General features: G+C 43.3%; 1 protein-coding gene across 1 annotated transcript in view; it reads right to left on the bottom strand.

The window, feature by feature from the left end:
- Window positions 1–19,794, bottom strand: part of SND1 (staphylococcal nuclease and tudor domain containing 1) — a gene marked incomplete in the record, with an annotated part of 1,252,242 nt that extends 1,232,448 nt beyond the window's left edge. The window contains 1 exon segment of the mRNA XM_053716327.1: window positions 19,657–19,794. Within this exon segment, the coding sequence (XP_053572302.1) occupies window positions 19,657–19,713 (57 nt within the window).
- Window positions 19,795–22,051: the final 2,257 nt, after the last annotated feature.

Here is a 22,051-nt window from a genome sequence, read left to right as displayed (position 1 = left end):
GCATATTAGCGGTTAATTGTATAATGCAGGTGTCAGCAGATTAGGGGTAAATAAGTAAGGTTAGGGGTGTTTAGACTCGGGGTTCATGTTAGGGTGTAAGGTGCAGACTTAGAAAGTGTTTCCCCATAGGAAACAATGGGGCTGCGTTAGGAGCTGAACTCTGCTTTTTTGCAGGCGTTAGGTTTTTTTTTCAGCCCAAACTGCCCCATTGTTTCCTATGGGGATATCGTGCACGAGCACGTTTTTCCAGCTTACCGCTACCGTAAGCAACGCTGGTATTGAGGGTTGATGTGGAGCTAAATTAGGCTCAACGCTCCCTTTTCTGAGCCTAACGCAGCCAGTCAGACCACTCTAAATACCAGCGTCGTCTTAAGGGTGCGCTGGGAAAAAAAGCAGCGTTAGCAACGCGGGTCTTTACCGACAAAACTCTAAATCTAGCCAATAGTTTTTCTCTACCTTAACTCAGAGAATAAGCAAGTCAATACTAAAATTATTAATATGGCCATATTGGCCGTTCGATATCTCATCTTTAAAAAATGGAAAATGAGAACAGTTTCCAGTATTCCGGAAATTAAAAACTGCTTAAAGAAACAATGCATTCTTGAGCAGTTTGATATTAATACAGATAATGATCAGGAGATAATTAGGTTTTTTGTTAAATGGTCAGCGTTTATAAAAGCACTCTCTCCTAAAGAAATTGAATATCCGATATACCCTTTCTGATTTGGTTCTGCTCGGGCTGTGGTAAACTGGCTTCCTTTTCTCTCCCCCCCCCCCCCCCTTTTGTTTTTCTCTTTTCTATCCCCCTTTCTTTTTCTTCTCTCTTTTTCTTTTACCTTCTGACGGTAAAATATAAAATTCGAACAATGTGTAGTTAATATCGGAAAGATACATATTTCATTTATTTTGAACATGTAATTGCTTTATCTCTATACCTTGTATCTTTCTAATTGTATCCCGTGCAGGGCTTAAATCTATTTCTCATATTCTGTAACATTGTTGGTTGTAAATAAAGAATTAAAAAATAAAAATGCTGCTCTGAATCATGAAAGTTTAAACTTTGACTTGTGTGTCCCTATCACCTAATTTATCAAAGCTCCATTAGCCTACATTTTGTCTGAAATTTGTGCCGTTTATATGGCTTAGGTGGGTTGGCATAATCAGTACATAGAGTATTTTACAATAGGATTATTAATGCCAGCTTTACAATCTAAAACAATCTATTAGCCTGAATGGGGGCTCTCCAATACCTATTTATGTTATACAAAACCTTATCTAACTATATAGGTCTCTCCAATTGTTTGTTATAAGGGGCTGCTATATAGTCACTAGCACAGTTTGGGCTAACAAAGGCTTATATAGTATAGCAGACACATTACACTGAGATGGTCTCGTTCCAGCAGTACACCGCTCTTACACCCGCTACACCACACTCCTGGTTTCATTATTTTCAATTAAAAGCTAAGGTAGATTAAGAGATCCGAAAAGCACCACTTTATTTGCAGCTCTACTTCTAGGACTAGAGGTACAATCTCTAGCCTATACCAGTTTCTGTCCACTAGGCAACGACCGGAGAAGCCATACTATATTAGAAAGTGGGAAAATGAGGTTAACCTCTCTAGGGATTTAGCAGATTGGGCAAACATAATACAAAAAGGTCTAGCCTGCTCCATTAGCGCAAACTTGAAGGAAAATGATATTAAAGTAGTATAAAGATGGTACAATTATCCATGCAGGTTCAAGCTTTACCAGTTAGCGACAAACTTAGCAAGCCCACCTCAGTGCTACCGTGGCTGCCTATACTCACATGTGGTGGAGTTGTCCTGAAAGTTCTAAAATGTGGGACGCAACCTCGGAACTACTAAGATATTCAACAAACAGATTGCATTAAGTGTGGAGCAGGCTCTCTTGCATTTCCCTATTGAAGGGCTTTACAAACACTCCTTAAAACTAGTGGGTATTATCTGCACGGCTGCTAGAACAGTAATTGCGAAATTTTGGAAAAACAACTGTCCCCCATTACGATATTATACTAAACAAAATCAGGTACTATTACCAGATGGAAAACATAGCATCATCCTTACTGGATAAAAGACAAGAATTTTTACGGATATGGGAGGAATGGATAGTATGGGAAGATTCTGTCAGAATGCAAACTAGAAGATCTTTAGGTATTAGAACCGACTAGGAAACCAGGTTTTTCAGGAAGATTTCCCAGCGGGTGCTCAAATCCTTCTTACTCTCTTCTTCTTTCTTTCCCTTTTTCTTCTTCTCCTCATACTTAGAAGCTTTCCTACTATTCCGTTTTCTCTTATCTTTGTTATAAATAAAATTATTTGTTATGGAAGTCTTTCATGCCCCAGCATAAGGAGCCAGGGGGTCAATTTGTATTGTCCCTTTGGGCCAACAGTGTATATTGTAACAATACCTTATATCTGTTATCTTGTGGGCTCTAAATATGTATCTTACAGTCATGTGATGCATTTTGATTATTTCTTGCCAATGCTTTGTTTGTCAAATGATAAGACTTCTTTGATAATAAAAAAATAATTACAACTAAAATACATATAGGCCCCCACAATATGATTATTAAAAGGGACATGGGAGCCAGATGTTAAAGCACTTGAAAGTGATGCAGCATAGCTATAAAAATCTGACTAGAAAATAATCGCCATCTCTCTATATTAAAAAAAAAAAAAAAAATTATGCTTACCAGATAATTTCATTTCCTTCTGTATAAGAAGAGTCCACAGCTTTATTCCTGTTGGGAAATACTGAACCTGGCCACCAGGAGGAGGCAAAGACACCCCAGCCAAAGGCTTACATACCTCTCCCACTTCCCCCATCCCCCAGTCATTCTGCCAAGGGAACAAGGAACAGTAGGAGAAATCAGGGTATAAAAAGATGCCAGAAGAAAAATAATTTAGGGGGCTGCCCATCGGAGAACACCGGTGGGGGCCGTGGACTCTTATACAGAAGGAAATGAAATTATCAGGTAAGCATAATTTATGTTTTGCTTCATAATATAAGGAGAGTCCACTGCTTCATTCCTTAATGTTGGTAAACTTATACCCAAGCTCTAGAGGACCCTGAATGATAACGGGAGGGACAAAAAGAGAGGCGGACCCTAATCGGAGGGCACCACAGCCTGCAAAACCTGTCTCCAGAAGGCTGCTTCAGCTGAAGCAAAAACATCAAACTTGTAAAAATTTAGAAAAAGTATGTGAGGACCAGGTAGCCGCCTTACAAATCTGATCCATAGAGGCCTCATTCTTAAAGGCCCAAGAGAAAGCCACTGCTCTAGTAGAATGAGCCATAATTCTGAGGAGATTTATGTCCCGCTGTCTCATAGGCTAAGTGGATAACACTCCTTAACCAAAAAGACAAGGAAGTCGCAGAGACCTTCTGTCCCTTACACTTCCCAGAATAGGCAACAAACAAGGAAGGAGTTTGTCTAAAATCCTTAGTAGCCTGAAGATATTACTTCAAGGCTCAAACCACGTCCAAATTATGAAGCAAACGTTCCTTCAAAGAAGGAGGATTAGGACACAAGAAAGGAACCGCAATCTCTTGATTGATGTTGCGGTCAGACATGACCTTAGGAAGAAACCCTATCAGAATGGAACACCAGATAAGGAGGCTCACATTGCAAAGCATCAATCTCTGAAATTCTGCACACAGAAGCAATAGCCAGTAGAAAAAGAACCTTCCAGGACAACAACAATGTCAATTTCATGCATAGGCTCAAACTGAGCCTGTTGCAAAACCTTAAAGGGACACTGAACCCACATTTTTTCTTTCGTGATTCAGATAGAGCAGTGATTTGCAACCTTTTTTTTGCCGTGGCACACTTTTTTACATTAAAAAATTCTGTGGCACACCACCATCCCAAAACTTTACAAAATCACACATTGTAGCTAGAGAATAGAGGATAGAGAATAGAGGATAGAGGATAGAGAATAGAGGATAGAGAATAGAGGATAGAGAATCACACACACATACACACACACACATATACATATACACACACACACACACACATATATACACACACACACATATATACACACACACATACACACACACACACACACATACACACACACACACACATATACACACATACACACACACACATACACACACACACATACACACATACATATACACACATACATATACACACATACATATACACACATACATATACACACATACATATACACACATACATATACACACATACATATACACACATACATATACACACATACATATACACACATACATATACACACATACATATACACACATACATATACACACATACATATACACACATACATATACACACATACATATACACACATACACTGTAATGTGTTGTCATGCAATGCCTCCTACAAACTATACATGACATATTGACATTCATTCACAAACAATCAGAATTGTCAGAATTGCCGCGGCACACCTGAGGATCTCTCACGGCACACTGGTTGAAAAACAGAGAGCATGCAATTTTAAGCAACTTTCTAATTTACTCATATTGTCAATTTCTTTGTTCTCTTGCTATCTTTATTTGAAAAATAATGCATCTAAGCTTTTTTTGGGTTCAGACTCTGGACAGCACTTTTTTTATTGGTGGATTAATTTATCCACCAATCAGCAAGAACAACCCAGGCTGTTCACCAAAAATGGACCGGCATCTAAACTTACCTCCTTGCATTTCAAAAAAGATACCAAGAGAATGAAGAATGTGATAATAGGAGTAATTTAGAAAGTTGCTTAAAATTGCATGCTCTATCTGAATCACCAAAGAAAACATTTGGGTTCAGTGTCCCTTTAAGAACCAGATTCAGACTCCCTGATGTTCAGCCTTTTGTTAAGGCTCCTCCTTGAAGTTCCGAGAGCCTCTTGTGCCGTAAAACAGACAAGGCCGAAATCTGTCCACTCAGGGAACTGGCCAAAAGACCCTTCTCCAGTACATTCTGGAGAAACAGAATCCTGGCAACCTTAATTTTATGTCAGGGAAATCCACACTCTTCACACCAGAAGTAGGTTCTCCACACCTTATGATAGATGCGACGAGTAACCGGCTTACGAGCTTGAATGAGAGTATCAATAACTCTCAGAAAACCCACTCTTGGCAAGGACTAAGCGTTCAATCTCCACGCAGTCAGCCTCAGAGAATCTAGATTTTGATGAACAAAAACACCTTGTTCCAGCAGATCCATGCAACAAGGTAACCTCCATGGAGGAGAAGATTACATCCTCACTAGAACCGAGAAGCACATCCTTCGCGGCCACGATGGAGCAATCAGCATTACCGACGCCTGCTCCTGCTTGATGCAGGCCACTACCCGAGGAAGCAGTGGTAATAAAGAAAAAGGTAGATTAGACTGAACCTCCAAGGTACTGCTAATGCATCTATTAGCTTCGCCTGTGGATCCCTGTACCTCGACCCATAGCTGGGTAGCTTGGTATTGAGACGAGACGTCATGAGATCTATCTCCGGCAACCCCCACCTGCTGCATATCTCCGCAAACACTTCGGGATGGAGAGACCATTCCCCCTGGATGAAAGGATGGTCTGTTTCCCAGTTGTCCACACCCGGAATGTGGATTGCTGACAGCGAACAGTTGTGGGCCTCCGCCCACTCTAGAATCCGAAATACTTCCCCCATTGCTAGGGAGCTTCTCGTTCCCCTCTGATGGTTGATGTAAGCCACCGAGGTTATATTATCTGATTGGAATCTGATAAACCGGGACAAACCCAGGAGAGGCCAAGCCTTCAGAGAATTGTAGATTGCTCGAAGTTCCAGAATGTTGATCTGGAGGGAGCGTTCCTCCTGAGACCACAGGCCCTGTGTCTTATTGGCACCCCAAACGGTTCCCCATCCTGATAGACTCGCATCCATAAAGAAATCCAAATGATGTGGCAGCAAAAGTGAAATTAAGCAGGTTTATTCAGCACAGAAAAAAATGCAACGTTTCGGGAACTCCTTCCCTTAGTTATGCAATACACCTTATGATACAAAACATCCTTATATACCCCTCAGCCACCAGGGGGCAATAGAGGGTTATTTACAAATTTAACCATTTATGAGCCAAAGACACAGGATGTAACAGTACACAACCAAACTGATACTATGCAGCTCAATTAGAATCTAGTAACAAGAAGACTAATACAAATTAATTTAATTACCTATAAAAATAATGATTTAAATATTATACATACAGATATCAGCATTACAAGAAACTGATTTTGCATAGTAAATTTCTAAGAGAATCAACTACATAGGCCAAGATCAAAGAATTATCTTAAAAACAAAGAAAAAAGTAGATCAATCTGAGCAACCATTTAAATTACAAAAATACAGATAAGCCCCAACCTTTGTTTAAACCATTTGGTTCTAAAGTCCAATTCATAAATTCAGAAAAGTTCTCTTTGTTGGAGCAACAACTCGGTTTCCCCCTCTTCTAGGTCTAGGCACACTATAATTTGAAAGCGAAGCTGATTAACAGCATGACCCATTGAATTAAAGTGACATGCTACTGGGGCTAATTTGTTGTTAGTCCTAATGGAGCTTTTATGTTCGGTGATACGGTCCCTAATACACCTCGTAGTCTCCTCCACGTAGCTCCGCCCACAAGGACACTTAATGAGGTAAATGACAAATTTTGAAAGACATGTAAAATAAATCGTTGATTTTATATTTTTTACCCGAACTTGGGTGATAAAAATCTGGGCCTTTAATAACATTGCCACAGCAAGAGCACCCCAAACAGGGGTAGCAACCAGTGTCCTTACTTGTCAAATATCTTGGATTATCTGCTACCGAGGAAGAAATAATATCAGACCTAATAAGCTTTTGATGTAAATTGTAACTCCGTTTAAAAGCCGGAATAGGTGCCTCTGCAAATTCGTAAACACCAGGATTACATTTGGCTAGAAGAGGCCAGTGTTTAATATTTTGGATAATGTAACTTTTGGAATTAAATTCAGATACAAAAAAAAAAAAAAAAACATACGTTTGCTATTTTTATTCTTAATCAAATTTTTATCTTTCCCTAATGTGCCACTATGAGCAAGGATCTCTCTATCAACAGGATTCTTATGTGACGACAATAGGGATTCTCTAGGGACCGATGTCACCATCTCTAACTCTTTCTTAAGTATATATTGGGGGTAACCACACTCTAAAAATCAGTCTAATTTCCCTAAGTCTCACATCAAAAAGTGTTTTATCAGTGACTATTCTGCAAACTCTCAATAGTTGACTCACATCCATAGTCACAATCTCCCAGGATGGTCTTAGAAAGGATGTCCCCTCGGGACAGATGATCTGGACAGAGATACCAAGAGCAATTCTTTCGACCGGCTGTCCAGGGAAATCTTTTGAGACAGATCCGAATGATCACCGTTTCACTGCCTCAGCATGCACAGCTGTAAATTCCTGAGACGGAACCTGGCAAAGGGAATTATGTTCATGCTGGACACCATGAGACCAATTACCTCCATACACTGAGCCACAGATGGCCTTAAGGAGGTCCGGAGGGCAAGACATGCCGAAGCTAGCTTGCAACGTCTCTGGTCGTTAGAAATATCCTCATGGATATCAAGTCTATTATAGTACCCAATAATTCTACCCTGGTGCTTGGAATAAGAACTATTTTCTGAGTTTATCTTCCAACCATGAGATCGAAGAAGAGAGAAGAGATACCGAATGGTCTTTCGCTAGACGAAAGGATGGTGCTTGTACCAGAATGTAGTCCAAGTAGGGAGCTACCTGCTATACCCTGAGTTCTGGCGACAGCCAGGAGAGACCCTGGAACCTTTGTGAAGATTTGTGGAGCAGTAGCTACACCAAACAGAAGTGCAATGAACTGGAAGTGCAGATACAGGAACGAAAAACTTAGGAACTGGAAGTGGTCCCTGTGGAATGGAAGGTGAAGGTAGGCATCCTTCAGATCTATAGTGGTTATGAACTGTCCTTCCTGAAATAGAGGAAGGATTGACCTTACTGTCTCCATCTTGAATGAGAGGGCATTTAGAAACTTGTTTAAGCACTTTAGGTCCAGAATCAGGCGGAAAGTTCCCTCTTTCTTTGGGACCACGAACAGGTTTGAATATCCCAAACCTCTTTCTGCAATAGGAACCGGGACAATGACACCTAAGGAGGCCAGATCCTGCACGCACCCCAGAAAGGCTACCCTTTTTTTTGGTCTTAGAGGAGAAAACTGCCCTTGGGTGGAGAAGATTTGAAACCTATTACCCCTGAGCTATGACCTCCAGGACCCCTGGATCCTGCATGTCCCTGAACCAAGCGTCTAAAAACAGTGACAGTCTGCCCCCTACACTATCCAGCGCCGGTTTGGGGGCCACCCCTTCATACCAACTTGGTCTTGGCGGGCTACTTGTCCTGCTTGGATTTCTTCCAGGGTTGGGCCGGCTTCCAAGTGCTCTTGGTTTGCTCAGGCTTAGAGGACTGCTGACGTTGGGACTTTTCAGAATGAAAGGAAAGAAAATTAGATCCTTGCCCATTAGATTTGTTCTTTTTATCCTGCGGTAGGAAGGAACCCTTGCCACAGTAACCGTTGGAGATAATGGAGTCCAGGCCTGGACAAAATAAAATATTTCCCTTAAAGGGAAGGGAACGTAGTCTAGACTTAGGAGATCATGTCCGCAGAGCAGGACTTCAGCCAGAGCGCCCGACGGGTCTGTACTGAGAAACGAGAAATCTTAGCATTTAGGCGAATAATCTGCATGTTTGAATCACAGATAAAATAATTAGCAATTCTCAAGGCTTTAATTCTTTCTTGGATAACGTCAAGGGGACCCACTACCTTGATCAAATCCGCTATGGAGTCACACCAGTAGGCCGCAACTCCAGCAACTGAGGCAACAGCCACTGCCGGCTGAAACAGGTATCCCGTATGCTGAAACATTTTTCTGAGAAAAGTTTCCATCTTCTTATCCACCGGCTTTCTGAATGACAAGATATCCTCAAGTGGGATAGTAGTACATTAGGCTAGCGTGGAGATAGCGCCATCCACCTTAGGGACAGACCCTCACAACTCCAGCTGAGAGTCTGGGACCGGGAATAAGGGGAAAAGGAAGAACCAATTATGTCCCACTCATTCTTAATAATGTTTGCCATTTTTACAGGAAAAGTTAGTGGTGCTACCTTGTCCTTGTACACTCTGTCTAATTTAGGGATCAAAGGTTCATTAGGCAACTGTCCTCTGGAACCTCTAATGTCAACATAACCTCCTTTAGAAGAAAATGTCAGTGTTCAATTTTAAATCTAAAGGCTGCAGAGGCCTAGAGGTAGCAGACTGATCCAGAAAGCTCACCCTCTGAAGACTCCGTGTGACCCATCCTTGGATACTTGAAAAACAGACAAATCTAATAAAATCACTGGATGACCCCTGGACCGGAGAGCTATGTTTAACATTTTGCTTGCGCTTTGCAGGGAGAGGTAAAGCACTAAGAACCTCAGACACAGCCGTCTTTAACTGCGCGGTAAAGTCTGATGGTAAAAGGCTCCCTCCAGACAGAGGATCAGGCGTGCTACAGGAAGCTACATGTGATGAGGGAGATGACTGATGTGTATGCACCTCAAGGGACGGCGAGTCCTCAGAGGTGGATGGCTCAGTAGAACTACTAAAGGGTTTAACCTTCTTAGACAGAATAACCTTGAGGCATATGGAACATAGTTGAGGGCGGGCATACCAAGGCCTCCTCACAATATAGACAAGTATTACTATTAGGGATAGAGGGAGTACCCTCGAGCATATAAGAATCCTCCATAGCGTGCACTAATAACAGTAGGACACAGAATACATGATTTTTATTTCTCACAAAACGGCACCTTTATACTACCAATGACTGGGGCACTCACAACCTCCTAGACCCAGGCAACAGAGAAACAAACGTCTTCTACGACAGCTAGCTCGGTTAGGAAAGGGAAAACGAAAGTGTGACCACACCCAGTTACGTGGTGCGCAAGACAGGAACGCCCCTGCTATGAGAAAAAGCGTGCCAAGTTACAAGCTGTGCAGCGTTCAAAGTGAAAGTAAAAACCTGTGTTTTCCATTACCCCATAACTATGAGCCCATTAACCCAAGATTCTATTAAGATAAAAGGAGCCACATTGTGACCCTGTCTTCTAGAGTTTTCAACACATGTACAAATTGAAACGATTTTACCAGAATTCATGCTGTGGAACAGAAAGTGCGAGTCTTGTAGCATTGCTCCTGACATGGACTTGAGTGAAAGAAAAGCAGACAGTGAAACTCTTCAACACTGGTTGCTTAAGGAGCTGTTAGCCGGCAGTCTGGATGGGTTCGCAGGAAGACTCTCCCTGCATCTCCAGACAAACTTTCGTCAATGATCTCACTGAGAGGCTGACAAGACTACTTAAAAAGAAAAGAATGACTGGGGGATTGGGGGGTGGGAGAGGTATTTAAGCCTTAGGCTGGGGTGTCTTTGCCTCCTCCTGGTGGCCAGGTTCAGTATTTTCCCAACAGTAAGGAATGAAGCCATGGACTCTCCTTATATTAAGAAGGAAAAGAAGGATATTGTACCTCAAAATTTCCTCAGTAGACAAATCCAATGGCAAAGTTACTTTAAAGTGAATGTAAAGTTACTCCGAGTGCTTCACGGCATTGTATAGACTTTTAAAAATGAGCCAGACTTTAAGTTAAGAAATTTTTTATATTTATAAATTTTCGCCAATTTTTTACTTTTTACCGCTCCGCCAATAAGCACAACTCTCCCACACTCCATATTGTCTAATTTATTGACAGATGACTATTCATAAAACTACTAATCCTTGTTTCCCCCCCCCCCCCCATCGCGTTTAGCCCCTTTGCATAAACATTACAGCCCGGGGGAAACAAGGATTAGTTGTTTTATGAATCATCATATGTCAACCAATTAGTCAATATGGTGTGCGGGAGAGCTGTGCTTAATCGGCAGAGCGGTATAAAAGGTAAAAATTGGAGAATATAAAAAAAAAAAATTCATGACAAACTCTGGCTCATTCTTAAGTCTATACAATGCCGTGAGGCACTCGGGGGGACTGACAAGGGATCATGTATCGGGCATGTGGAGCATGGTCATGCGTACTATGAAATTACACAAGATTTCAGTGAAATCCTATGAGATCATAGCAAAGCAAAGTATGACCTAAGCAATGATGAAGCCGATTGTTTAGTTTATTTTCGACATGCAACTGACAGTATCAGAAGCATAACTTCACAAAGCACTTAGTATTGTAAGCCAAAAAAAAACGGAGGTAAAATTTTTTACAGAGATGTTCCGGTGATATTTTCTTGTCAGATGTTTACAATTATGCTGCATCACATAATTAACATATGGGTATTATGTCCCTTTAATAGCGCCTATGTCAATTTAAATCTAACATACTAAATACGTGACCTAACCTGGTGTAACAAAGGTCTATTAGACTGAATGAATTTTTAAGTGTGAGGCTCCCCCCTTAATTTAATCGGCAGGATCAAACCACACACATGATCTAGCAGAACTATTTATCTGTTTTTTGTCTTAAATTGTGATTTAGGGAGGCCTGGCCCCCCCACCCCCAATTTAAATATATAATAGTTCTAATTTTGATAAATCTAATAAAACCACCAACTGATTATATCTGATCTTACAAATATCTACCAAATTAACTTTGTCCAATATTTTGCTAAGGGGGGCTGATTGGTTTCCCCTCCCCCCCCCCCACACAAATAGTTAACTGCTTCATGTATCTAACAAAGATCTAACCAACCGACTGAGGTTTGTTTAAAAAAATGTTTGATTTGGTGGGGGGGCTTACCCAGGCTAAGGTGGCTTATAAGCCTTAAAATACAAAACCCCATTTTACAGTCACCTAAAGATAACAATGTCCCAAGCACAAAAGGCTTCAAGGGCTAGAAACAGAACAGAGTCCTGTCAAATAAATCTATTTTATGGTGATTACTTCCTAAGCTTTAAAGATAACTGAACATGTGGAGTGAAATCATGCCTGTGGGTCTCAGGTACTTGTACAGCACAGCAGAGTTCAGCCTGCATGATCCCTGCTACAACCCACAGAAAAAGCTCAACACAGACGTGTCCTACACTTCCCAACCCCCCACCCAATCCTGCATACCAGACTTGCTTGTGCATGGGACACAGTGAGAAACATAGGTGTGCGTAAAGAAACAGTATTTCCAACATAACAGCTGGGCATGTTGCCTCTGTGGGACAGGCAGCACGTGAGTATATGGCAATGTGAACCAGGAAACCAGCCTGACAGGCTCCCAGAGACAAGAGCACACCAGGAGGGGCACAATGACAAACCTAAACACTGACCCAAGCAGAACCTCATATATACCCACAGCATATAATAATAATAATAATAAATAATAATAATAATAATAATAATAATAATAATAATAATAATAATAATAAGAGCACCGACAGATTCCGCAGCACTATAAACAGAGGCAGAGTACAACAAAACAATTATAGGGATCAAATGGGCAGAGGGCCCTGCCAAGAGTTGAACTGTTGTAGTCAGCTCTTAAGAAGATCTACAAACAGCTGGACTCTTAGGCTTACATGCTAAGGGGGTTCAGGGGATAGCAATGGAGGAGAGGAACCGGTATTAGGAAAGGTTAGTGTAGGTTGTATGCATCCCTGAACAGTAGAGTCTTTAGGGAGCGCTTTAAGCTTTCAAAACTAGGGGAGAGTCTTGTGGGACGAGGTAGAGAGCCAGTCTGGAGAAGTCCTGTAAGTGGGAGTGTGATGAGGTAACAAGAGAAGAGGTCATGAGCAGAGCGAAGGGGACAGGAGGGAGAGTATCTGGAGATGAGGTCTGAGATATAGGGGGGAGCAGTGCAGTTGAGGGCTTTGTATGTCAGAGTGAGAATTGTGTGTTTGATCCTAGAGGCAAGAGGAAGCCAGTGAAGTGATTGGCAGAGAGGCGCAGCAGATTAAGAGCAACGTGTAAGGAAGATGATCCTGGCAGAGGCATTCATTATGGATTGTAAAGGAGCTAGGCGGCAGGTGGGGAGACCAGAAAGGACAGAGTTGCAGTAATCAAGGTGGGAAAGAAAGAGTGGGTTAAAATCTTAGTTGTGTCTTGTGTAAGGAAATGTCTAATTTTAGAGATGCTTTTAAAGGTGGAAGTGGCAGGCTTTAGCTAAGGACTGAATGTGAGGAGTGAAAGAAAGATCTGAGTCAAATGTGACCCAGAGACATCGGGCATGCGGGTAAGGGGTAATGATGGAGTTCGACAGAGATTGGGGTGGAGATTTTGGAAGAAAGGGGGGAAAATGAGGAGCTCAGTTTTGGAGATATTTAGCTTGAGGTAGTGAGAGGATATCCAGGAAGAGATGTGAGAAAGACAGTTAGTGACACGGGTTAGCAAGGAAGGAGATGGGTCTGGTGCAGAGAAGTAGATTTGGGTGTCGTCGGCATACAAATGATATTGGAAACCGTGGGACTTTATTAGGGAACCTAGTGAGGACGTGTAGATTGAGAAGAGAAGGGGACCGAGGACAGAGCCTTGCAGTACTCCGACAGAAAGTGGCGACGGGGCAGAGGAGGCCCCAGATAAGGCTACACTAAAGGTACGTTTTGACAGGTAGGAAGAGAACCACGAGAGGGCTGTGTCACAGATGCCGAAGGATTGGAGGATTTGGAGCAAAAGAGGGTGGTCAACAGTGTCAAGCACAAGCAGAATAAGGTACCTCATGAATACCCTCAGCATAGAGCACAAATCCCAGGAGCACAAGCAGAATAAGGCACCTCATGTATACCCACAGCATAGAGCACATATCCCAGCAGCACAAGCAGAATAAGGTACCTCATGTATACCCACAGCATAGAGCACATATCCCAGCAGCACAAGCAGAATAAGGCACCTCATGTATACCCACAGCATAGAACACATATCCCAGCAGCACAAGCAGAATAAGGCACATAATTTTTCCAGCTAGTGACCAAGCTGGTGATTTGCCCCTGAAAGTGCTGCACCACAGGAAACAATAGACAATTAAACTGACAGTCTAAATTGTTTGAGTATGTATGTTTGTGCTACTGACACCAGAAGTCTGTTTAACCCCTGCAAAGATGGTAAACACAGAGGTAGCGCAAGCAGGATACAGCTGGTGAATGGTGAGGTTGTGACTACTGGCTTTATCCTGCAGCCCTCGAGAAGGACATTAACCCCTTTTAAAACAGTTGGTCAATCAGTAGTGACATAGTAACATGAATTAGACTGATATTAGCACTAGCTTGCCCATTTAATAACCTCACACATACAGTTATTAGCCTATAATTTTTAAGCTAAACAACTAACATATTAAAGGGACAGTCTAGGCCAAAATAAACTTTCATGATTTAGATAGAGCATGTAATTTTAAACAATTTTCAAATTTACTTTTATCACCAATTTTGCTTTGTTCTCTTGGTATTCTTAGTTGAAAGCTTAACCTAAGAGGTTCATATGCTAATTTCTTAGACCTTGAAGCCCACCTCTTTCAGATTGCATTTTAACAGTTTTTCACCACTAGAGGGTGTTAGTTCACGTATTTCATATAGATAACACTGTGATAGTGCACGAGAAGTTATCTGGGAGCAGGCACTGATTGGCTAGACTGCAAGTCTGTCAAAAGAACTTAAAAAAGGGGCAGTTTGCAGAGGCTTAGATACATGATAATCACAGAGGTTAAAAGTATATTAATATAACTGTGTTGGTTATGCAAAACTGGGAAATGGGTAATAAAGGGATTATCTATCTTTTAAAACAAAAATTCTGGTGTAGACTGTCCCTTTAAAGTTAATAAACATTAATTAAAACCTACTGACCTATATTTTCTCCAAAACGAAGTTTCATAACGTTCTAAAAGTTATCTTTTATTCGCCGATGATGTCACGTTATCCTGTCCACTATTTTCAGCACTGAGTGTTCAAAATACTTAAACCAATAACTTTGTGTTTAAAGCACCATTTTGAAACCTAGGTATTGTAAACGGATTGGTACAGAGCAAAGGATACCCACGGAGTGGGTTTGGAAAACAATTAAATTTGCAGACAAGATTTCTGATATACGGTAGAGATATGTTAATGAAATGCTATTGATAAAAAGCGTATTTGGGGTAGTTAGTTAGTAACAAGCATAGAAAATATTTACTTACAGTGGCCCTTTAAGCACTCACTCCATGGCCAACAGTGTGCTCACAGTACCCACAACATGACAGCAAATACAAAGTGTAGACAACTGACTGATAACCAGTATCACAAACAGTATTTAGTCTGATGTATGTGGTGGAATTGTGTGAAATCAAAGCCTTCATTGACACATGTAAACCATACACAATGCCAAGGAGGGAGAAAAGTCTTACAAGGTTAGCACTGGCTCCTACAAACACCACATCCTAGGGGTAAATAGACATGAAATATATTTCTAATTTACTTCTAGTATACAATTTCCTTAGTTCTCTTGGCATCCTTTTTTGTAAAGCATATCTAGGTAAGCTCAGGTAGGGTTGCGTAAGCTGGGCAGAACATGTATTACTGCATGAAGAGCTGATAAACAGCACAATACCTGTTCCTCCCTGCTGTATGTGTAACTCTTAAGTGTCTAGGAAAACATGGCCGAGGTGGCAACCCTAGGCACAGGAGCAAGATGCCGATTGGTGTCTGCACATATATGCCTCGTCATTGGCTTACCAATACGCTCATCTAGCTCCCAATAGTGCATTGCTGCTCTTTCCAAGGATACCATGAGAATGAAGCAAAACTAATGGAAGTAAATTAAACCCTAGCACAGGTGTTCGAGCACTACAGCTCCTGAGGACATTGCTGATAAGTCAATTAAAAGGCAGCACACACAGCCAATAGGCACCAGTCGTGCCCTGTTGAAGAGCTGAAACGTGTTTAAAAGGGATATGAACCAGTGCTTTAGTAAAAACATATTAAAGTAAACAAAAAAATATTGCATGAAAACAAGCAAAAACTTTTTCTTCCAAAATGAACACTTAGAAATTCTCAGTGTAGCCAATGATTAATGACATAAGGGAGCTGACATGCTGAGTGACTTGTGTTACAAACTGCCTCCTCAGAGCATGGGCAAGAAACTGACTCCCTGAATAGTAAACCTGCTCATGTTTCTCTAGAAGTTTAATGACTTAAAGCTAGATAAGCCTTCCTGTATAGACCCCAGTCCTTTTGGGGGCTCTGACCAGAAGTTATGAACACTGCACAAATAGGAAAAAATAAATAAAAAAAATACAGCAATGATTTCCATTAAGTATAACCCACTGCTTAGTGCTTTTTCTATTCCAACAGTTTAACAGACTGTCTTATTTCCCTTTAAAACAAGTTTACAAGGAGGCCCTAACCAGCTGGAGCAGTATTTTTGCAACATTTACTTAAAAAAAAACAACACACAACCTATATGACTATTACAAGGCATGCCGACTACAAGTGACCTACTGTATGTAAACAGTACAGTGTGGAGCAGAGTAGCTCGCTTGCCCAGAAGGTCTACCAAGTCAGTCACCTGGAGTTTGTGATACACATAAGAAATGAAATTAGGATGACAGTGGGCTTATATACAGAGTTTCAGATAACGTAACGTTACAAACATCTTACAGCAGTTTGTGCACCAAGTCTGTTAGCAAATAAAATGATTAGATTACGAACAGATCTTTCAGATAAATGCCAGCAATTCCATGCTAGCCCTAACATCTGTTCTAGGCAAGCAGTGCTTAGTAACCATGCTTTCATAGCGTTGCACAGCTCTCCATGTGTAAACACTGCTACACACCAAGCTCACGTGGTACACTAACCCGGGACTGTTTGCTTAGTTTAAGATCTTGCTGTCAGAGGGAAACACAGCACAAATCAGATTAAAAGCCAAGGACATATTTTATGTTAAAGCTCAAGTAAAGAGGTGACTTTAGAAATCAGACGTTCTACAACAGCTCTGCAATGTACTGTTCCAGTGGTAATCTAATAGTAAATAAATCTATTAAAGGCCAAGAGCATTCACTTCCGGTAAAGTTTACAACTGAGATATGACTAAGCTATACAGTGCTTCTGTACTTCACACATAATGCTGCCCAGTGTATGATACTCTAATTTACAAAAGGTGACATTTGTCTAATTTCTTACCATCACATGCCATAGAAGGACCTATTCCATACAAACCATTCCTAGGCCATCACAGCAGCCATTATTGTGCCTAGCGGCACAAACCCTATGCCCTATTGTGTGAGAATTCAATAATAGCCCAAAATCAACTCCGTTGCACACTGACCATGGCCAACCCTACCTAAATACTGTGTGCAAACTCAGCAGATGCCAGTGATGTGACACTGGATGGTAGCAGGACAGCAACTAACTGCCGGTACATCCTAGTATTCAGTAGTCTGCTAACAGCTGTTACAGTTACACATGCATGACCCCCACGTAGTGCCATTAGGAAGCATGTAAGCGCTGTTAGAGCCCTATGTCGCCAGGTGGTTTGTGACCGCAGCTCCGCTGTGCTATCAGGGGGTACGTCAACTATGTACTGTCAGGTCATTACCCATGACACAGCTAGCTCTCTGTTAAGTGACTGTGCCCTCTGCTGTCCTCTTCACTACTGGCAGCCAAGTGCCCTCAGCACCCCCCCCCCATGTCACTAATGGCAGGTAAGTGTTTGTGCCCTCAGCTCCCGTCCCCCGTGCGTCACTACTGGCAGTGCCCTCAGATCCCCCCCCCGTGCGTCACTACTGGCAGTGCCCTCAGCTCCCCCCCTGTGCGTCACTACTGGCAGTGCCCTCAGCGCCCCTGTGCGTTACTACTGGCAGTGCCCTCAGCGCCCCTGTGCGTCACTACTGGCAGTGCCCTCAGCGCCCCTGTGCGTCACTACTGGCAGTGCCCTCAGCGCCCCTGTGCGTCACTACTGGCAGTGCCCTCAGCGCCCCTGTGCGTCACTACTGGCAGTGCCCTCAGCGCCCCTGTGCGTCACTACTGGCAGTGCCCTCAGCTGCCCTGTGCGTCACTACTGGCAGGTACGTGCCCTCAGCGTCACTACTGGAAGGTACGTGCCCTCAGCGTCACTACTGGCAGGTACGTGCCCTCAGCGTCACTACTGGCAGGTACGTGCCCTCAGCGTCACTACTGGCAGGTACGTGCCCTCAGCGTCACTACTGGCAGGTACGTGCCCTCAGCACCCTGTGTCACTACTGGCAGGAAAGTGCCCTCAGCACCCTGTGTCACTACTGGCAGGAAAGTGCCCTCAGCACCCTGTGTCACTACTGGCAGGAAAGTGCCCTCAGCACCCTGTGTCACTACTGGCAGGAAAGTGCCCTCAGCACCCTGTGTCACTACTGGCAGGAAAGTGCCCTCAGCACCCTGTGCGTCACTACTGGCAAGTAAGCACCCTCGCCACCCTGTGTGTCACTACTGGCAAGTAAGTGCCCTCGCCACCCTGTGTGTCACTACTGGCAGGTAAGTGCCCTCGCCACCCTGTGTGTCACTACTGGCAGGTAAGTGCCCTCGCCACCCTGTGTGTCACTACTGGCAAGTAAGCACCCTCGCCACCCTGTGTGTCACTACTGGCAAGTAAGCACCCTCGCCACCCTGTGTGTCACTACTGGCAAGTAAGCACCCTCGCCACCCTGTGTGTCACTACTGGCAGGTAAGTGCCCTCAGCACCCTGTGTGTCACTACTGGCAGGTAAGTGCCCTCAGCACCCTGTGTGTCACTACTGGCAGGTAAGTGCCCTCAGCACCCTGTGTGTCACTACTGGCAAGTAAGTGCCCTCAGCACCCTGTGTGTCACTACTTGCAAGTAAGTGCCCTCAGCACCCTGTGTGTCACTACTTGCAAGTAAGTACCCTCAGCACCCTGTGTGTCACTACTTGCAAGTAAGTGCCCTCAGCACCCTGTGTGTCACTACTGGCAGGTAAGTGCCCTCAGCACCCTGTGTGTCACTACTGGCAGGTAAGTGCCCTCAGCACCCTGTGTGTCACTACTGGCAGGTAAGTGCCCTCAGCACCCTGTGTGTCACTACTGGCAGGTAAGTGCCCTCAGCACCCTGTGTGTCACTACTTGCAAGTAAGTGCCCTCAGCACCCTGTGTGTCACTACTTGCAAGTAAGTGCCCTCAGCACCCTGTGTGTCACTACTGGCAGGAAAGTGTTTGTGCCCTCAGCACCCTGTGTGTCACTACTGGCAGGAAAGTGTTTGTGCCCTCAGCACCCTGTGTGTCACTACTGGCAGGTAAGTGCCCTCAGCACCCTGTGTGTCACTACTGGCAGGTAAGTGCCCTCAGCACCCTGTGTGTCACTACTTGCAAGTAAGTGCCCTCAGCACCCTGTGTGTCACTACTTGCAAGTAAGTGCCCTCAGCACCCTGTGTGTCACAACTGGCAGGAAAGTGTTTGTGCCCTCAGCACCCTGTGTGTCACTACTGGCAGGAAAGTGTTTGTGCCCTCAGCACCCTGTGTGTCACTACTGGCAGGAAAGTGTTTGTACTCTCAGCACCCTGTGTGTCACTACTTGCAAGTAAGTACCCTCAGCACCCTGTGTGTCACTACTTGTAGGTAAATGTCCTAAGCTACCCTGTGTCACCACTGGCAGATAAGTGCTCGTGCATGTTCTCACCGTCTTGACGATGCCTCGCTGGAGTGAGGGAGCAACAGGGGTTGTTTGTGAGGCCATGCTAGCGGTGAGTGCCGTGAGAGGTGTCCGTGTGCTGTGTGACTGACTCAGAGAGAGATACAAGCTGCCGAACCGCCTCTATTTATCGACCCGCCCCCAACGCGTAATTAGCGCATGCGCGGCTCCTATACTGCAGGTATAGACAACTCTCAGGATGACGTCTAAGCCCCGCCTCTTGCTTTACAGGGCTTCCGGGTCGCTGTTGTAGGAAGGACACGTCAGCACGTGTGTAAGCGCGAGCCGGTTGCTATAAGCATAGAGGCGCCAAATCTGAGGAAAGAGAGGGGCTGTGCGCGTAGCCGAGAGCCTGTCTGTCTGTTTGTGTGTGTGTGTCTGAGGGAAATATAACCTGTCTGTGTGTCTGAGGGAAATATAACCTTTCTGTGTGTCTGAGGGAAATATAACCTGTGTGTGTGTGTCTGAGGGAAATATAACCTGTATGTGTGTGTCTGAGGGAAATATAACCTGTATGTGTGTGTCTGAGGGAAATATAACCTGTCTGTGTGTGTCTGAGGGAAATATAACCTGTCTGTGTGTCTGAGGTGTGTGAGGGAAATATAACCTGTATGTGTGTGTCTGAGGGAAATATAACCTGTATGTGTCTGAGGTGTGTGAGGGAAATATAACCTGTATGTGTGTCTGAGGGAAATATTACCTGTCTGTGTGTGTGTCTGAGGGAAATATAACCTGTCTGTGTGTGTCTGAGGGAAATAAAACCTGTATGTGTGTCTGAGGTGTGTGAGGGAAATATAACCTGTATGTGTGTGTCTGAGGGAAATATAACCTGTATGTGTGTCTGAGGTGTGTGAGGGAAATATAACCTGTATGTGTGTCTGAGGGAAATATTACCTGTCTGTGTGTGTCTGAGGGAAATATAACCTGTGTGTGTGTGAGGGAAATATAACCTGTATGTGTGTCTGAGGGAAATATTACCTGTCTGTGTGTGTCTGAGGGAAATATAACCTGTCTGTGTGTGTCTGAGGGAAATATAACCTGTCTGTGTGTGTCTGAGAGAAATATAACCTGTCTGTGTGTGTCTGAGAGAAATATAACCTGTCTGTGTGTGTCTGAGGGAAATATAACCTGTCTGAGGGAAATATAACCTGTCTGTGTGTGTCTGAGGGAAATATAACCTGTCTGAGGGAAATATAACCTGTCTGTGTGTGTCTGATGGACATATAACCTGTCTGTGTGTGTTTGAGGGAAATATAACCTGTCTGTGTTTGTCTGAGGGAAATATAACCTGTCTGTGTGTGTCTGATAGACATATAACCTGTGTGTGTGTGTGTGTCTGAGGGAAATATAACCTGTGTGTGTGTCTGAGGGAAATATAACCTGTCTGTGTGTGTGTGTCTGAGGGAAATATAACCTGTCTGTGTGTGTCTGAGGGAAATATAACCTGTCTGTGTGTGTCTGAGGGAAATATAACCTGTCTGTGTGTGTGTCTGAGGGAAATATAACCTGTCTGTGTGTGTGTCTGAGGGAAATATAACCTGTCTGTGTGTGTCTGAGGGAAATATAACCTGTGTGTGTGTCTGAGGGAAATATAACCTGTGTGTGTGTCTGAGGGAAATATAACCTGTCTGTGTGTGTCTGAGGGAAATATAACCTGTCTGTGTGTGTCTGAGGGAAATATAACCTGTCTGTGTGTGTTTCAGGGAAATATAACCTGTCTGTGTGTGTCTGAGGGAAATATAACCTGTGTGTGTGTGTTTGAGGGAAATATAACCTGTGTGTGTGTCTGAGGGAAATATAACCTGTGTGTGTGAGGGAAATATAACCTGTGTGTGTGTGTGAGGGAAATATAACCTATGTGTGTGTGTGTGAGGGAAATATAACCTGTGTGTGTGTGTGAGGGAAATATAACCTGTCTGTGTGTGTGTCTGAGGGAAATACAACCTGTCTGTGTGTGTGTCTGAGGAAAATATAACCTGTGTGTGTGTCTGAGGGAAATATAACCTGTCTGTATGTGTGTCTGAGGTGTGTGAGGGAAATATAACCTGTGTGTGTGTCTGAGGTGTGTGAGGGAAATATAACCTGTGTGTGTGTCTGAGGGAAATATAACCTGTCTGTGTGTCTGAGGAAAATATAACCTGTGTGTGTGTCTGAGGGAAATATAACCTGTCTGTATGTGTGTCTGAGGTGTGTGAGGGAAATATAACCTGTGTGTGTGTCTGAGGTGTGTGAGGGAAATATAACCTGTGTGTGTTTGTCTGAGGGAAATATTACCTGTCTGTGTGTGTGTGTCTGAGGGAAATATAACCTGTGTGTGTGTGTCTGAGGGAAATATAACCTGTGTGTGTGTGTCTGAGGGAAATATAACCTGTGTGTGTGTGTC

Source organism: Bombina bombina, chromosome 6, assembly GCF_027579735.1.
Source record: "Bombina bombina isolate aBomBom1 chromosome 6, aBomBom1.pri, whole genome shotgun sequence".
NCBI classification, from domain to species: domain Eukaryota; kingdom Metazoa; phylum Chordata; class Amphibia; order Anura; family Bombinatoridae; genus Bombina; species Bombina bombina.
Note: the sequence above shows the minus strand (reverse complement) of the source record. Positions and strands in the feature narration are given on the sequence as shown.